The sequence below is a fragment of the Pyrus communis genome, chromosome 8 (assembly GCF_963583255.1).
Source record: "Pyrus communis chromosome 8, drPyrComm1.1, whole genome shotgun sequence".
Classification (NCBI taxonomy): Eukaryota; Viridiplantae; Streptophyta; class Magnoliopsida; order Rosales; family Rosaceae; genus Pyrus; species Pyrus communis.
In genome coordinates, this window is record NC_084810.1 from 16,987,443 (window position 1) to 17,000,636 (window position 13,194).

Below are 13,194 nucleotides of genomic sequence, written 5' to 3' on the forward strand. Positions count from 1 at the left end.
CAGCTGTTAGAAAGAGTTGTACTTTTTGATTAAAAGATACAGCTATTAGAAAGAGTTGGTTGTGTGGATTAGGCTTGAATATAATATAGCCTAAATACAATTAATATTAATTAATCAAGACAAGGGCCTTGGGCCTTGGAATTTAAAATTAATCAGATTCATTAATTTTAATTTTCGGATTAAGTTTTTTAATTAATTTATTAATTAAAAAACGTTTTGATTAAAAGACACAGCTGTTAGAAAGAGTTGTACTTTTTGATTAAAAGATACAGCTATTAGAAAGAGTTGTGTGCTTTCAAATACACTGAACAGGTATTTGAAAGGGTGTGAAACAGCCTATATATTTGTAATCACAGTATCCAATTGAGTATCATCTTTTCTTCCTCCTTATCTTCCATACAAAATTTCCAGAGAGTAAACACACAAAGCAATTCGCTAGAGTTCTATAATCCAATGCGGGTTGTAGAATTTGGTAGTTGTATCCTGGTCGAGCAGACGTTGTAGAACCACAAGCACAAGAGTGGGACGAAAATACTGTTCGAAGGACATAGCTTTTACGCTAGCCTCTACCTTCTGTGATCAAGTTAGTATCATTGATATTTTTATATTAGTTTATGTATTTATTGTATAATTTCATTCTGCACATCAAGTATATTTGGTAAATAAAATATTAGAATTTCAAGTTCTGATTATTTCTGTTATTTTTGTTTATTTATGAATTGTTCTCCAACAGAAGGAAAGTACCGTGCTTTGAAAAGAGTGAAAGATAACGAATGAGGCTGCATGATAAATCTCCACGACTGTTTCGCAAGAAGAGCGATGTTAAAAGCATAGAGATCTCTGAAACCCAAAACCCCTTCCTCTTTTGATTTACATAAGGTTCGCCAGTTCACCCAATAAATTTTGCGCTTCCGGGTTCTCCTCTCCACCAAAACTTGGCTATCATCATATTCCTCACAAAAAGATTTTGGAAGAAGAAAACACTGCATAGTATATATACATTGGTAATGCCTGAGCCACGGTCTTAACTAGCAATTCTTTTCCTGCACTACTCAAAAGGCCTCCACGCCACCCCTGCAGTTTTTTCCATAAAGATTTAATTAAATGCATTGATTAATCATGAGGAAAAAAAAAAAAACATGTGGCACGATTTTAGAGAGAAACAAACATCGCTTTAGGTTAGGGAGCAAAAACGGACTCTTTTGAAAATGGGGCATTGGGCTCATCCCAAATAAGAATGTAAGTATTATTTTTTAATTTTTCTATTGATAAATAAATTAATATTTATAATTATGGTCCTAATCTCAAGCTCAAATCCAAGTCTAATCTGGAATGGATTCAACAGAAAATCCTGCTTACATTCAATTCCGGTGAGACACGTGTCTAAATTTTAATTAAAAAAAATCAAAACTTGAACATATGTTCAACCAGAATTAGATGTAAACAGGACGTGCTTCTGAATTTTCAACAGCGAAATCCAGTTCTTCTGGAACGGGAACTTTTCCACCGACCTCCTCATTCGTGAATGGTGAAGTTCTCTCAACCTCGCAATCTGTCGGACAATACTTTGGTACTGATCCGTCAGTACCCAATTTTACTCACTTCCTGCATGGTCCAATAACAATAATGATTTTCTTATCATGTTTTTATACCATAATTATATATCATCTTAGATGATATCTGATGTAAATATCTACATCATCTAAATTAATTAGTATTTAATTTTAAAATGTTGTCTAACTCATCTGACACCTAAGATGATAAAAAAATATGGCATAAAATTATGCTAAGAATAACATTACTGGTCCAATAATTTAAAACTTTGATAACATTATAACCAAACATCCAATTTTTTCTTTAAACCCATGAACAAACAGAAACCTTCTTCCTCCACCTCCCTCTGAATCCGTGAGAACAAGACAACCTTCTCCCTCCATCTCCCATGCTATCTAGATTGGCTTCTTCTTCAGCCCCAGCCACCCTCCTCCAAGCTTCCATTCGTTGATATCATTTTTTTATCCCTCATCCAAGCGTCGACTCCACATCGCTTTGCGATCGCAGTGAGATTACAGCGATGAAATCTACGGCGGCGACTTTAAACTCGAACCCATATCTCAGAATTTTGCAGCGGCGTGGTGGTGAAGCGGCTTGGCGATTGAGGTCGCGCTCGACCTGAGTACGGAGGACGAGTTTGGTGCAGCCCTGGGCTTGGAGCTCGCGGACGATGGATGATCCGACGGGGCCACGGTGGTCGGTTGACACTTATGGATGGGGTGTCTGCTTGTCTTCTTGGGAGAGAGAAGATGAGTGTCTGGATAGTGAAGAAGAGGAAATTTGGAGCGTTTGGTTAATAATAAAAAATTGCTTAAAGTACCAGCTGGTTCAATATTATTGGTCCACCTCAAAAAGTCAGTATGCTGCGTCCCGACCGGTCAGCACCCAAGTATTATCCCAATCTGTCTGTGTATTCCGAACCACTCATACAAGACTAGGAGTATACTCAATAACCACACAATAGAAAAGATAATAAAGAAAGATCTGGAGTCTACGATTTGCTCTAAAGTGCGGATAACAAATTAAAGGGCGTCCACTCAAATCTCTTTGTAACTTTTGCCTTTTGAAACTCCTTCCCTTCTGAGTTCTTGCTGCGGGCTTGTGTTATTACTCATGCTGAGAGTTTCATTTTTTCTGTGTTTTCTTCTCATAAGGCTTTCTTTATGCGCTGATAAATATAGCAGAGATGACTTCCCTCCAGGCTTCGTGTTTGGTGCTTCCTCCTCTGCTTATCAGGTTCTTCTTCTTATGCATACATGTATTCATATATGTCCATACATACATACATACAAGTTGTATGTATGTATGGGTTAATAAGATATAATTAGTTAGATATATTGGCCAATAATATAAGCCTCTATATATGCTTTTGTATATATTACTAGTAGTGCTACGCATCAATTGGAATAAAAAATAAAAAAGTGATGGTTCGAAACTAATTCTACATGAATAGGTGGAAGGTGCTGCAGACCAAGACGGAAGGACCGCAAGCATCTTGGACACATATACTCATGCTGGTTAGCTTCCACTATTTTTATATCACACTTTCCATATAATATTATGGATTTTTTATCTTGTTCCGGAGTATGGTGGGATACTTCAAAATTTTTAATTATTAAATCTTTGTCCAAAAACACAAAATCAAGAACTAACGGTTCATAAGTCTAGAGTGGTTAATTATTTACTGTTTTCATTATTTACTATTTTTACTTATTTACTGTTTTCATTTCTAATTTATAACTTGTGAAAGGTGAAGACCTGATTTTCCTTATGGAGTAGGATTCTTTCCTTTCCTATTCTCATCCTCTTCTCTTCCCTCCTCTCACACTTTGTTTTTTTTGTCTTATTGTCTTTATAAAGAAATCAATATAAGATGTTAACGTGGTTTAACCGTAACTATTCAAGTAGAAGGGAAGGGAAGAGGAGGAGATAATCCTCTTCCTTTGCTTATTGAGGCTATGTGTGGTTAACTAGATTAGAATAATGATATTTAAACACATAAAATTAGCATAGGTGGATCTCACAGTAAACTATACGATCCACCTACTAGAGAGTTAGTTAGCAAGTGTGAATGTAGTGCATCCAAATAGAGTTGATTAGGTTAGAGTATTGCAACTTTAGGATGTTGTATTGACTAGGTGAACAGTTTTAGATTTAAACAAAGAAAAACTAATGAAAAGGGTTTGAAAACTTTAAGTTTTAATCAAAATGACAAAATAAAGGTGTAAGTGAATGTACCAGGAGTGACTTTCTAGGCTAAAAATATCCTTAACGTTAAAAGTAAACAATACCAGAAATGTTTCATTAAGACTCCCTTTAAACAATTGTACTACGGGACAGTCCGTAGTTAGAGTACATACATCTTTTCACATGATTAGTTTAGGTTAGTTGAAAATTGTTATATAACTAGAGGTTACAATCTATTTGAGAGTGATTAAGGTTTTACCAAACTCACTTCCATATCATTTGGCAAAAAAAAAAAAAAAAAAAAATCTTTTCTTTAATTTGAAAATAAGAAAATCACCAAGGGCTTCTACCAACTTTTAAAATACCAAAATCACTAATGTGTAATTTTTTTTTTTTTTGAGAAACTAATGTGTAAATTTCTTCTGAATGAGTCAATAAATTTGTCATATGAGGCGAAGCATTTAGTGCTAATCTAAGTAAAATGAGTGTTGAAAATAGGGGCAGAATAATCAACGAAATTAGGGGGAACACAAACCCAACACTTGCAAGTAAAATGTTAATTGCATTTGGAATTTGACTATTGAAAACTATTGACAAGCTTGATTTACTGATCAAATGTGATTTTCTCAGTAATTTGGAAACCAGGTGACATTTCTTATCATTGTGAACTAAGTAAAAAGTGTTAAAGAGTATGAGAATATTTGATAAGCTTCTATTAAAGCTTGATGAAGGTTTGAGAAAATTAGAAAATGGCAGAGAGAATTTCAGAGAAGGATGATGGAATTGATTGCAATATTCCTCACAACAAACATATGAGGTTGTTACCGTTATACATGGAATAGGAAGGGAGATCCTTCACTTATAAAAAACAAACTAAATCTAAGCCCTTAATTGCTATCACCTTCTGAGATGATTCCATCACTTAAGCTAGATACAAGCAAGGACAGCCACATGAACTATGATCCAACGACTCTAGTTTAAACATGAAACAAATATTAAACTAAAGGTTTGAATTCCTTTTTTGTCTCCAAGTCTTAGCTGAAGGGTTATATGCCAACACTCCCTTCTAATCCTTTAGTTGACTTGACTCCCAGAAGCTCTTTTAAATAGGCAAATCAACCTTTAGGCAAAGCTTTAGTAAGAATGTCTGCAGTTTGCTCATCTATCTTGCAGTACACAGTTCAATCTCCTTGGCTTGAATTTCTTCTCGGATGAAATGAAACTTTCTGCTGACATATCTTGTCTTTTGGTGAAAGACAGAATTCTTAGCCATAGCAATGGCTGATGTGTTGTCACACATAATTTGTGTCCCTTCTACTTGTTATTCTCCAAAATCTTCAAGTACAAATCTTAGCCATTTTGCATGAGAAGTGGCTTCTACAGCACTTACATATTCTGCTTCTGCTGTGGACAATGCCATAGTGCTTTGCTTGATTGATGCCCATAAAAACAGACCAGATTCCAGTGTAAATGCATAACCTGAAATGCTTCTCATATCATCCTCACTTCCAGCCGAGTCACTATCACAGTAACCAATTATAATAGTTGTTTTTCCCTTTTCAAAGGCAATTCCAAAATCAATTGTTCCTTGAATGTATCTCAACACCCTCTTTGTTGTTCCCATATGCTTCTTAGTAGGATTATGCATGAATCTTGCCAGTAAGCTTGCTACAAACATTATATCTGGTCTGGTTGTTGTCAGTTGGCTCCCCACTAGTTTTCTGTATTCACGCACGTTTCCAACTTCACTACCATCAACCTTGCTTAGTTTCTCAGTCACAACAACTGGAGTAGCAACAGTTTTATAGTCTTTTAACCCAAATTTCTCAATCAACTTCTCTGCATACTTCTTTTGATGTATGAAAATGTTTTTCTCAGTTTGTAGTACACCCATTCTAAGGAAACAATGTAACAAACCCAAATCTGAGTCCTCGCTTGTTTTAACATACAAGGTTACCTAACTTGAACTTTTCTTGAAGCTTGCATTGTTGAAGTAGGCATCTAACTCATCATACCAAGCCTTTGGTGCCTACTTCAAACCATACAATGCCTTGTTCAGTTTATACACCTTAGTCTCTTCATTTTCTTTCACAAAACCCTATACTTGCTCAACATACACTTCCTCCTTCAGAACTCCATTGAGAAAGGCTGATTTCACATCCAGTTGGTACAAACTTCATTCCTTTTGTGCAGCAAGTGCAATCAAGGTTCTTATGGTATCCAATTTTTCCACAGGAGAAAAAGTCTCATTGTAGTCAATTCCAGGCTTTTGTGAGTAGCCTTTAGCCATTAATCTAGCCTTATTCTTCTGCACTGTACCATCGAAATTGATTTTGGTTTTATAGACCCATTTGACACCAATGATTGTCTTATCAAATGGTCTCTCAATTAGCTGCCATGTATTGTTCTTATCTATCATTTCTAATTCAGCTTTCATTGCAGTCTTCCATGAGTCATCATTAGCTGCATCATCATAACTTTCAGGTTCAACAATGCACATATTGCACTGAGCCATGATTTCATTTACACTTTTTCACTTCTGAGGTGTATCATCATATACTTGAGGTTTTTCAGTCATACTTTCACTTTGAGAAGTAGTGCATTGATCAGATTGAGCACACTTACCAATGTCACAGATCTCAGTAGCATTTTGATGATAAATGAGAACTGAAAATCTTGCTTCATTGTTTGTAGTGCAGTTCCAATCCCAAGAAGCATTCTCAGCAAATGTTACATCTCTTGATAGAATGACCTTCTTTGAAATCGGAACAAATAATCTGTACCCCTTTTCACTAGCACCATAGCCTACAAAGATACATTTATGATTGTTTTCTTCCAACTTTTGTCAGAGATTAGAAGGGATGTGCACTTAGCTAAGAGAGCCAGAGATCTTCAAGTGAGCTGTCCCTGGTTTTCTGGTACTATATGCCTCAAATAGAGTTATTTTTCCCAAAGCTTTGGAAGGACATATGTTAAGCAAGTAAACAGCAGTGTTCACTGCTTCTGCCTAAATCACATATGAAAGATTCTTCTCATGCATCACTGACTTTGACACTCCATTTCCACCATAGTTCTATTCTTCCTCTCTGACACTCCCTTTTGCTAGGGAGTGTAGGCCATAGTCAACTGTCCCTGGATTCCTAGAGCACTGCAATACTTAACAAATTCTGCAGAAAAGAATTCTCCTCCTCTATCACTTCTGAAACATTTCACCTTATAAGCACATTGTAATTCTGTCATTGCCTTGAACTTTTTAAAACACTCAAGTGCACCTGACTTATATCTCAGAAAGTACACCCATGTCATTCTAGTGCAGTTATATGTGAACAACAGAAAATATTTATTTCCAGAATGAGAATCAACCTACATTGGTCCATAGATATCTGTGTGGATCAATTCCCTATGTTGTTTTCCCATCATGCAACCTTCACATACACTAGTTGACATTTCCAAATAGGGCAATCCATGCAACATCTCTTGTTCTTCAAGTAATCTGAGACTTCTCTCATTCAAGTAGCCCAATCTCTTATGTCATACCTGAGAGCAATGTTACGCTTGCTCTTAGCACAAACTGATTTGCAGACATCATTGTCAATGCAAAGCATCTATTACTGGTCATTTGCACTCTAACCACTAGATTGTCCAGTGACCATCCATCAAATACATTCACAACATCTCCTCCAAACACCAAGTAATAACCATGTTCCATCATTTGACCTACATTAAGAATATTTTCTTCAAGTGTAGGTACCAACATAACTTATTGAATATGTTTTTTTCTTAACTTGGTTTCAATTACCAAGGTTCCGTTTCCTTCAACTTTGACAATTTCTCATGTGCCCATTTTCACCTTTGAAGACAAATTTCTCTATATATTCACAAGCAATCTCTCATCACCTGTCATGTGGTTGCTACAACCACTATCAATATACCGGGAATTATTCACTATCACATATGTCACAGCATTGCAGGCATCGAACAGTGATCATGTTTCCCCCATTTGCCTTGCATAATTAGCCTTTTGTATTGCTTTGTTTTCATGACAATCTTTTACAGCATGACCTGGTTTACCCCAACATGTGCACTTTTGTTTACCTTTATACCACCATTCCCCATAGTGAAACCTATCACACAATTTGCAATCAGGGACTCCTTAAGCATTGTTTTGTCTAGGAGCAAAATTAGGCATATGATCCCAATTTCTCTGAGCATTGTTTTGTCTAAGAGCAAAGTTAGGCATGTGATCCCAATTTCTCCCTCTTGGTTTCCAATTCTTTTGAAACGTATGATTTCTAGAGAATCCACCACTTTTAGGACCCTTAGTTGCAACATTTAGGCTAGCAAATGCTCTCTTAGTAAAGGTTTCAGCATGTACATCAAGTCTTTGCTCAAATCCCTTGAGTGAAGCAACGACTTCTTGAACCTCAAGGGTTTCGAGATTCTTATAATGCTCAATCACATATTAAATTGCATCATATGTCTTAGGAAGACTAATTAACAATTTCTGCACATTTCTCTCCCTAGATAATTCATCTTCATAGCTTCTCATTTGATTAGTAATGTCAATTAATCTAGCAAGATGCACAGATAGAGATTCATTTTCCTTCATACGAGTATACTCAAAATCTCTATGTAACCCTTGCAATTTTACATTTCTTACTTGTTTGTCTCCTTTGAATTCACTCTTCAAGACATCCCAAGCTCATTTGGATGTTTCTTCATTCACAATTTTGGGGAAGATTTGATCCGAGACTCTTCCTTGGATCATTCCAAGCGCATGAGCATCTTTCATCAAGGTCTCACCGAATGACACCAACTCCATTGTTTCCTTCTTCGTTTCATCGAGCACAGCCTTAGTATCCTTCAGATCTGGAGATTTAAACCCATTTTCCACCAACTCCCATAGACCATACAATTTCAATATAGTCGTCATACAAATCCTCCAAAACTCGTAGTTTTCTCCACTGAAAACTGGAGCAATAAGCTCAGCGGTACTTGATCCAACCATGTTAGACTTTGGATTCAAGAGATTGCAAAGTTTCCAGATTTGATTTGAGCTTAAAATGCAGCTCAATCACATACAAGTAATTTTCACAGATTTCATGCCCAGTTTAGACGATGCTACCTGGCTCTGAGGCCATGCTGAAGTATGGAAATATCTGATAAGCTTCTATGAAAGCTTGATGAAGGTCTGAGAAAATCAGAAAATGGCAGAGAGAATTTCAAATAAGGATGATGGAATTGATTGCAATATTCCTCACAACAAACATGTGAGGTTGTTACCGTTATACATGGAAGACGAAGGGAGATCCTTCACTCATAAAAAAACAAACTAAATCTCAGCCCTTAATTGCTATCACCCTATGAGATGATGCCACTTGTTATATTCTATCACTTAAGCTAGATACAAGCAAGGATAGCCATATGGACTATGATCCAACGACTCTAGTTTAAACATGAAACAAATATTAAACTAAAGGTTTGAATTCTTTCTTTGCCTCCAAGTCTCAGCTGAAGGGTTATACACCAACAAAAACAATGCATGTTTATGTTAACTCGTTGAGGGTTAAACAATTGATCATTATCACTTAAAACCAACTAAACCATAATTGAATTAGACATTGTTCATTGTTTGAGCTTGCACAATCACTTACATGTATCAAGATCTTTATTAATTCACTGCTTTACTCCCAAAATTTCAGGTAAATATGATGGAGCTACTGGAGATGTAGCGTGTGATCAGTATCACAAATACAAGGTCTATACTCTGCAAGATCCAGTTCAATTTTTGTTTAGACGATTTGGGACTAGTAGTTCTTTTGTATTGCAGAAATCAATATCATACTAATTAGAAATATGTTGCTGTTGTTTTATACTACGCATCATTATATCATGGATTATAGTTAGAGTATGGTTTATGCGTGATCAAGTTCATTTAAACCATTTCAGGAAGATGTCCAACTAATGGTGGATATTGGTTTGGAGGCATATAGATTTTCCATCTCATGGTCCAGACTTATCCCAAGTATGCATGATCAACGAATTGTAACTCAGATTAAACAAAAGAAGTAATGATTTATTGTTCTTAGCTTTTGACGCACTTAATCAATATTCAGTTTTTTTCTCTCAGATGGAAGAGGACCTGTCAATCCAAAGGGTGTACAATATTACAACAATCTTATTGATGAACTGATCAGCCATGGTAACAATCTATCTAAATTATGAACCACAGTTTCCTTGCTTATATTATCAATAATTGAGTAGCTATAGAGATCAACAAATCCTAATGTTGATAATAAATTAATTTGTTTGTTTAAACCAGGAATCGAACCACATGTTACTTTACACCACAGTGATCTCCCGCAGGCACTTGATGATGAGTATGGAGGATGGGTAAATCAAAAAATTGTGTAACTTCCTAACTTTTATTGGTGAGTTTTAAATGGGACATGCAGAAATGGGGAATCCATGATGATAGTGGTGAAACACTTTTGTGGATGCAGAAAAGACTTCACTGCATATGCAGATGCGTGCTTCAAAAATTTCGGGGATAGAGTTTTGTATTGGACTACTATGAATGAGCCTAATGTTTTTATACTTGGGGGTTATGACATTGGATTTCTTCCACCACAACGATGTTCAACTCCATTTGGTGTCAATTGTTCTAGGGGTAATTCCTCAACAGAGCCATACATGGCAGCTCATTATACCTTGTTAGCTCATGCATCAGCTGCTAGATTGTACAAGAAAATGTACCAGGTAATTCTAAAACTCTTCCCTATCCAGGGCTTCAAGAACTTTTATCATTGTGATAATTAGTAATACACAATAAAAACACTCATAAGTTAGATGCACGTCTCACAAATTCCCTTAAAATATGATTTATCAAACTCATAAAACAAAATACCAACACCTCCTTCTATTTATAGCAAGTTGTATATCAATACCAGTATTAATGTAATAATGTAACATGAGGTTCCTATATAAACTTAGACTTTTCATGAAAAAATATATAGGTTGATCAGAGAAATTTTTGAGATATGCAGGACAAGCAGCATGGATATATAGGAATCAATGTTTTTGCCTATTGGTTTGTTCCTCTAACAAAAACTATTGAAGATGAACTTGCTACCCAAAGAGCCATGGACTTCTATTTTGGTTGGTAAGTCAGATGTTGAGCACTCATCTTTTCATCTATATATATTTTTCACTTGTCCAAAACATAATGCCGTTTTAGCTACCTGTAATTCCAATGTGTCTGTTTCCTTTTGTAGGGTTTTGAATCCCTTGGTGTTTGGAGATTACCCTGATGTAATGAAAAAGATAGTAGGCTCTAGAATTCCTGTTTTTACTAGTCTTGAGTCCCAAAGTGTCAGGGGTTCATTTGACTTCATTGGATTGAATTATTATAACACATTAAACATCAAGGACTACTCCAGCACTCTAAAGATGGAAGCCAGAGACTTTATGGCAGACTCAGCAGTAAAGATATCTCGTAAGTTTTTTCTTGTACATATATGTATGTAGTGAAATTCTTTCTGCATGATGTCTGCTCCTTAGTTTAATGACCGATGTGTCCATAACATGTCATTAATAAGTCGATAAAATGTGTGAAAAGATAATTGACAGGTAGAGGAAATGTTGGAATTGCTTGCTTTCATTCATCAACGTATACAAGTTTTATAATACGTTATCAACAAGAGTCCTATACATGGTAAATTACAAAGAGAATATTGTAAGATAATTACTGATACATTGTACAATGGACTCATGTCTAACACCTAGCTTGTGAACTTATGAGAGTTTATTCTTGTTTAGATGCTTAGCTGCAATCCTTTGAGCTTACAAAAGTTTGTTTAATTGCATTCGCAGCACTGGAAAATGGTACAACAACATTTGAGGTAAAATCTTGAACATAATATAAAGTAGAACCGGCTCAATACTACTTATGGATTAATTTCAGAGCACTAGTGATCGTGTTGTTTGAATCAGTTTCCAATGACTCCCTGGGGCCTGCAAGAACTGTTGGAATATATCAAGGAAAATTATGGCAATCCTCCTATATATATCCACGAAAATGGTATCTCTATCTCTCTCTCTCGTGTTTTTTGTTGCGTGGATAGTATCTCTGCGCATCATCCATGTCGATGTGGTGATTTTTTTTTTCTGTAAATGGATAGTACAGGGTTTAAAAATTAACCCAAGCAGTGCTATTTGAATGTGTAGTGTTATATAACATGATAGGGAAATGTCGATATATAGAGGGAGCTTCAATTAAGAGACTGTCAAATAAGTTTTATTTAAGATTTCCCCATATCTACGGACCATGCATGTGTTGCGCGTATTTTGCTTCAAACTTTACATTATGTTTCCTGGTACTAGAGCTTAACTTTTGGCTCTTTCCATGCACTAGTTTGCATTAGCTGCTTATCATTTTCCTTCTTTATCTGTATTAAACATTAGGTCAACGGACTCGACGCAATTCATCTTTGGAGGACTGGGGGCGGGTAAAATATTTGCAAGGGCACATCCAATCTTTGCTTGAAGCTATAAGGTATATATGGTTTATCTTGTGGACCTCTCCATGTTGCAAAGCTAACTGGACGAGTCCAAATGAAAATGTTTAATGCAAGTGTTTATGTAAATATAGGGATAGTCAAACTAGCTATATTTTTCACCATAGGAAAATACTACGTCCAAAATACTAATTATCCTGTGTTACTTTGGAAGGAATGGATCAAACTCAAGAGGTTATTTCACATGGTCCTTCTTGGATTCTCTTGAGCTGTTAGACGGCTATGAATCGAGCTACGGCCTTTACTATGTGGATTTGGAAGACCCTGATTTGAAAAGACAACCTAAACTCTCTGCTCATTGGTACTCTAATTTTCTAAAGAGAAAAAATGTCATCAACTTTGATGAAGTTCTTACATCCATTTCCAATGGTTACGACATTCAGTAGATTTCATTATACACAGTTATATTCTAAAATGCATATGTTTACATTCCCATAAGTTTTGTTATAATTCTTAAGTTATGTAACCTTCACTTCTTTTTTACTTTCTTTGGAAATGTAAACGCCACTTGAAGTATTTTAAATATCTATTAGTCTTGTTCTCTTGTTAATCGGGTGACTAGGAATTTATGATCATGTATCCTTGGATTTGATATCAAGGGTTAAGATTAAAACATTAAAATGCTTCTTTGATCCAAGTTTCCATTAGGCATTTTAAAACAATGCCTATGTAGATTTTGACAGATATCAACAATGTCATAACATCTGATGAAAGATACCGATACCATGCCTTGACACTTATCGAGTGTAAACAGATATCAACAATCTAAAGTTGTCAGTATCTATCAACATGCACGTAACATAGGGCAAAAAATGACGAATTCTAACAACTCGACGAAATGCCTCATTCAAGATACCAAAGAATAAATTACGCGATG

The 13,194-nt window shown here is 35.7% G+C and overlaps 1 protein-coding gene across 1 annotated transcript; it reads left to right on the forward strand.

Moving 5' to 3' along the window:
- Positions 1 to 1,793: 1,793 nt before the first annotated feature.
- LOC137742770 (beta-glucosidase 11-like) lies at positions 1,794 to 12,954 on the forward strand. Its single transcript, XM_068482719.1, has 13 exons — positions 1,794 to 2,790; positions 3,008 to 3,071; positions 9,444 to 9,499; positions 9,691 to 9,766; positions 9,872 to 9,943; positions 10,064 to 10,151; positions 10,245 to 10,500; positions 10,788 to 10,903; positions 11,016 to 11,236; positions 11,614 to 11,642; positions 11,734 to 11,821; positions 12,205 to 12,295; positions 12,472 to 12,954. The coding sequence occupies exons 1-13, from the start codon at positions 2,668 to 2,670 to the stop codon at positions 12,701 to 12,703; spliced, it is 1,512 nt and encodes a 503-aa protein (XP_068338820.1). The 5' UTR covers positions 1,794 to 2,667; the 3' UTR covers positions 12,704 to 12,954.
- Positions 12,955 to 13,194: the final 240 nt, after the last annotated feature.

What these genes read in the sequence shown, in the direction of transcription:
- LOC137742770 (XM_068482719.1), top strand. Translation starts at nt 2,668, where the DNA reads ATGCTGAGAGTTTCATTTTTTCTGTGTTTTCTTCTCATAAGGCTTTCT. An exon ending in ATGGTCCAGACTTATCCCAA is followed by an intron (nt 9,767 to 9,871) that starts GTATGCATGATC and finishes TTTTTCTCTCAG; the next exon opens with ATGGAAGAGGACCTGTCAAT. An exon ending in CTCAGCAGTAAAGATATCTC is followed by an intron (nt 11,237 to 11,613) that starts GTAAGTTTTTTC and finishes TTGCATTCGCAG; the next exon opens with CACTGGAAAATGGTACAACA.